The sequence below is a fragment of the Pteropus alecto genome, unplaced genomic scaffold (genome assembly GCF_000325575.1).
Source record: "Pteropus alecto unplaced genomic scaffold, ASM32557v1 scaffold105, whole genome shotgun sequence".
NCBI classification, from domain to species: domain Eukaryota; kingdom Metazoa; phylum Chordata; class Mammalia; order Chiroptera; family Pteropodidae; genus Pteropus; species Pteropus alecto.
This window is the reverse complement of record NW_006436294.1, coordinates 6,304,711-6,310,246: the sequence shown is the minus strand read 5'-3', so window position 1 is coordinate 6,310,246 and position 5,536 is coordinate 6,304,711. Positions and strand designations below refer to the sequence as shown.

Genomic DNA, 5,536 nt, shown 5'->3' with positions numbered 1-5,536 from the left:
ACCAAAATTTAACATTTTAGAAAACAAGCTAAATGTAATCTTGTAACAAATGTTCTAACCAGATTTGTAATCACCTAAATTCTTTTTTAAAAGTTATTGTAAACCACAAATATTCCATTGAAATTATTTTAACATTCTAACAATTAATAACCTAACAGTCTCACAAAAATTTTACCAAAACTATAGAACAATAATATTCTAATAGATAACATCCATTATTTAGCAGTTATTTTTATATTTAATATACATACAAACATCCTAACAGGATTTTCAAACAGTTCGACAAATATCGTAACATGCGAAGAAACATTTTCCCGTCCTTAATATCCTCGCAAACATTATAATTTTCTCTCGGGCTTCCCAACTATCGCTCTGTCACCAGCATTCTACCTTCCTCTGATTATGAGATGCTCCAAGTCAGAGCCTTCCACTAGAACTTTCTGGGAGGATGGAAATGTCTATGTATGTACCATCCAAGGCAGCCACTGGCCACATGTGGCCATGAGCACTTGAAATGTGGCTGGTGCAACTGAGGAACCAAATTTTGAATTTTACTTGAATAAGTTAAGTTTAAATAGCGACGTGTGTCTGGTGGCTACCGTACCGGTCAACGATGTGCTGAGTCTTTCCGGAAGGTTCCGCCTGGGCATCCGGGCTGGCCCAGCCCTCACTCGCAGAGACTGTGGGTGGGGCAGGAACCCCACCCACCATCTTGCATTTCCCTGAGAGCGTCTTCATTGCCCCAAGTAGCACATGTCCTGGTGTTGAAGGAGACAGCCGCCTCCCTGAACTATCGGAGCTGCTCCTGGGAGAATGTGGCACAGAGCAGAGGCAGGCTCCCGGGGACGTACTGCCATGGGACACGAGCTCCAGGTCCCGGGCCCAGCCTACGCTTGGTTAGTCCACTGACCCTGAAGGACCTTCACAGCTCTGAAGTCCGGTTGTTCTTAATTAAAACGCTGGAAGGTGGAGGACTGGGGCCCGGTGTGGGGAGCACCCTGCTGGGCTGAGGCTAGCAGATGAGGAAGGCCGTGAGGTGTGGACGGGACAGAGGAGGGGAGGAGAGGAGGCTGGCCCGGCCACGTGGGTCCCAGGGCAAGCGCTGGAGTCTGAGTGAGGGAGGGAGCTGCGTCTCCGTCCTACGACGGGCATCACACCCTCCCTTCCTGCCCCCTGGGCTTTGGCCGGCTTAGAGAGATGTGCAGGTGATCAAACTGTAAAATGGGGCGCACATGTTGGGGGGCATGGAGGAGTGAGGCTCAGGAGCGTGGGAGTGCTCAGAGACTTGGGGCTCCCGGAGCAAAGGCAAGAGCAACGGTGGGAGGCAGGCGCCAGGGCCCAGGGGACTGGAGGTGACGCCGCCTCCACTCCCACTGCTACAGGAGATCATGAAGCATCTCACACTGGAAGAGCTGACAGACCTCGTCTGGACGACCGTCAACAGCCTGGGCTCCACCGGCCCCTGCCACGGGCAGGCAGCTGCCGACCTGCTGCTCACTATCATCCAGGAGCACGGGGCCAAGCTGGAGACTGTGAGGGAGCTGGGAACCCGCGGAGGGTCGGCCAGGACGGGGCGAAGGGCAGAGGGAGGGCCCAGCGGTCAGCACGCAAGGGCTACGGCCCCTGGGCCAAGGCAATGTCCCCGAGCCTGAGCCTGGTGGGGGAGACACAGACCCCCCCCAACAGATTCCAGTGCAGAAATGGAGGAGGGGGCGAATGAATGGGGGACTGGCTCGAGCAGGTGCACTAGGGCCCCGGACAGTGTTTGCAGAGTCGCGGGGCAAACATATTGATCAGAAGGGAGCAGAAGGGGGAGGGGCGGCCCAGGCACGGGGACCAGCACGTGCCCAGTGGTACGTTCAGGGCACGGTGAAGTGGGTGCGTCTGACCCTCCCAGTGACCGGGCACCATTCACTGAGTCCGAGGACCTCAAACGCCATGCCAAAGGTGGCGGGACTGCCTCCCTCCCAGACTGGGACTCCCCTTCCGACCAGGCGTGCAGGACAGCGAGGCGCCCCCCTCCCCCGGGCAGGCCTGTGTCTCCCCTTCCAGACCCCCCCAGAGCAAGGACGTGCCTCCCGCTCAGGAGAGGACCATATCTGAAGGGGCGCCAGGCTCACCAGGGCAGGACCCCCGCTTTAGGCTCAGCAGGGCGGGGCCTGGCCTCCCCACCCAGACTGGCCCTCTCTCCCCACCCCGCACAGGTCGTCGACCTGGGCCGTGCCATCCACCTGCAGCTGTGCTCCCTTCCCAGCCCCAGAGCCAAGGAAAATGCCCTGCGTGCCATCACCGTGCTGGCCCGGCACCACACCCCCCAGCTGGTGGCCGCCTTCCTGGACTTCTCCATACCCCTGGACAGGTGCCCAGCCTCACCCTCCCTCACCGCCCCCTGCCTGCCTTCTGCCCTCCCCCAGGCAGGGGCATGGCCTGCACCCCCAGATCTGCCCTCCTGCCTGTCCACTCTCAGCCCATGGGAACACCCTCAGGGCCGGGCGCAGGGCGGGAGCCCACAAACCTGCTCACTCCTGGGGCGAGCCCTGGGTGGCACCACTCACCTTTCATCCTCTCGGCGTTCCACATGAAACAGGCCTGCCCAGCCTCAGGCAGCCACCACCGGACGGAGAGGGGGCCCAGGACCCTGGGTGCCCTGGGAATTCCCCAGCCCACGCCAGAGCCTCGCCATCGTTCTGCTCCTCCAAGGACCCCCCTTCCTCCTGCTCCCCGCAGCGTCCACCTCAGCGCTCTTAGGTGGGGCTGGCTTTCCCCACAGCCCGCAGACCCAAGTCTAGAGCTAGACTAGGGACCTCCTTATCCCTAAAACTCAGCTCCGAATCCAGGTCCTCTGCACCACGTGCCACCCATTCACCACACCCCTGCCCTAGGTAATCCCTCAGTCCTTCGAGGTGAAGCCTCACTCCCCGATCTTGATCTCGGGGACGTCACTGTTCCCCTCACGCCTGGATGACCTCTCTCCCATCGATCCCGTCCTTCGTCCTCCCTCAGCCGCCCGCTCCCCCAGGCACCTGCTCAGCTGGGGCATCTCCAGTTCCAAGCACCCCTCCCACTCCTGAACACCTCCCACCTTCACAGCTTACTCTCTCTGGCGCCCCAACAAGGCTCTGTCCTTCATAACCTACAGTCTTCCCACCCACCTTCTCGGGGTCCCTTACCTGTCTTTCCCACTCACCTTCTCGGGGTCCCTTACCTGTCTTTCCCACTCACCTTCTCGGGGTCCCTTACCTGTCCTCATCTCCCCTCTTACTAGCACAGATTCCATCTTCCAAAGTTACAGTCACTCTCTAAACACACCCCAAGTCTCTGTCCCCTCTGTCATACTCAGCCGGCCAAACCCAACTCTGGTTAAACCTGGTTCCACCCACTTCACACCTGCACCTGTACAGCTTTGCGGCGGGAAAAGCACATCACTGCATTTTCAATTTCCAAGCACACACGTCCCCAGCCCTCGGCGTTGCCCGGCAACCAGCTGCATTTCCCCAACGCCCCCGGCCTTCTCCCCACGCTCAGCTGTGGGCCTTGCTTCCACCCCACTGAAAAGTCAGAAGCCACCAGAAGAGACCTCATACAAGCCCCCAGGACCCAAGATTTGTTTCCAGAAAGATTTCTAACTTCCAGGTGGAAGGGCTCTTCTGTTTTTGTTAGTAATTTCTAGCTTTCTTGAATGTCATCTGGAACATTTCTGCTTTATGAGATGTACTGATCTTGTAAGCCATTTTCGAGAATGTTCTGTGGGCACTTGAAAAGAAGTTTGTTTTCCATTATCAGGTGCAGAGTTTTACATACATGTGCGAGATGTCCCTGCTCGTTTGTGTCTAGGTTTTCTACGTTCTTACTTAATTTGCGTCCACTTCGTCGTCTTGCGCGGAGAGAGCGGCGTGTTAAAGTCCCCTGTTATTACTGTGTTCACATCTAGGCCTCTTCCTACCTGCGTGACGGTGGTTGCCATATTCTGTGGCGTGTCTCTATTCACAAGTGTTATACCTTCTCCATGAATTGTGACTTTTAGCACTAAAAAGTGCCCCGCCTTGTCACGTGCAATGCTTTGAGGGCTTGAATGCCACTTGGTCTGTCACCAGGCTCGCTGCTTCTGCTTCCTTATTTTCTCCCCATTTGCCCAGTCTGCACCTGTCCATTCGGTTATTTTAACATTTCAGAATCCATCGGTTTCGGTCTCGATGTGTCATCGCACTTGAGAATATCTTTCTTTTCATAGGTGAGTTACGTGCATCCAGATTTGTTGATATGACAGACGTGTCGAATCTCAGCTTTGAGTTCCCTCGACTTTGTCACAGCATCTTGTAATTGCGTGTACTTTGTCATATTTGCTATGTCTCTTTTTCTAAGGCATGTGTATTCTATGATCTTTAGGGGCTTTTTTATTTGATTTAGAAAAGGTGGTAATTTTGTTCTGGTTGTTAGTAATTTCTAACCCGTTTGAATGCCCTGGTCCCTTGTTTTATTATTTCAGCTTTTACTACTTGGTTTTTCTACTTTTACTGGGATTGTTTGTTCAACTCTCATCCGCTGCCCGTGTATCCACCAGTGAGATTATTCTATCTTCCTCTCCCATTTTTTCGGTTGCCGATTTCTACTAGGTAAAAATTTGCACCCCAGTCATCCACTCTCATGCCCACATTTGTTTCTCCTGGGCTCACACACACTCACCCTCAGTCCCTTTGCTGAAGTCATCTGTCATCTCCTGGCTCGATGAAACTCATTCTCCCGCAGATTCCCCAAGACAGACTCACGGCTTTAGAACCCCCCAGGTTCTTGATGTTTAAAATCGTTTACTTGGAAGATAGTTTTGGCTGGATAGAAAATCCTTCGTTCACACTTTCTTTTATTAAGGGTTTTTTAAATGTTACTCGACTGTAGCTCTTGCTTTGACTTTGAAAAGTCTGATAACAATAACTTTTTTGCCTTTGTAAGTTATGTGATCTTTTTGCCTAGAGACCTTGGAGATGTTTTCGTCTATCTTTGAAATTTAACAGTTTTACTAAGAAATGTCTCAGAGTTGATCGTGAATTGCCCCAGGTACCTGGTGGGTTCTCTGAAGACGTAAATTTAAATATTCGGTTATTCTCGTCACCGTTATTTTCGAAACGTTTTCTTGGTGGAAGTTTTAAATATGAGTTACTATTCCATTATCGTTTCTCCTCTTCAGAGAGGCCAGAAATTCAAATGCTGTTATTTCCTTCCCGTCTTTTATTTCTGCTACTTTATCCCGAATCCTGTTGACTCCTTTCTTGAGTTCGCTCTCATTTTCTGGATCGTTCTCCTGCTTTTCCTCAATGCCCCTCATTACATTTTCATGTGAGTCTTTGCTTTCTCGGGCACCTTGTATTATTGATTTATTTATTGCTGAGATAATTTTGTTACTTCTTCCATCTCTCTCTGGAATTCAATCAACTCCCTTTTCCTTTCTTAGGAGAGGCCTCTTCGCGCATCTGTCCTTTTTGAACGTCCCATTCGAGATAGAGTTTCGTTATCTTTAAACACGTGCTCGTGTGTGCTGAAC

The 5,536-nt window shown here is 52.5% G+C and overlaps 1 protein-coding gene across 1 annotated transcript in view; it reads left to right on the top strand.

Moving 5' to 3' along the window:
- MROH5 (maestro heat like repeat family member 5) overlaps positions 1-5,536 on the top strand; it is a 42,677-nt gene that overhangs the window by 22,460 nt on the left and 14,681 nt on the right. The window contains exons 18-19 of the mRNA XM_015590208.1: positions 1,383-1,532; positions 2,205-2,359. Of these exons, the coding sequence (XP_015445694.1) occupies positions 1,383-1,532; positions 2,205-2,359 (305 nt within the window). The remainder of the gene's footprint in view (positions 1-1,382; positions 1,533-2,204; positions 2,360-5,536) is intronic.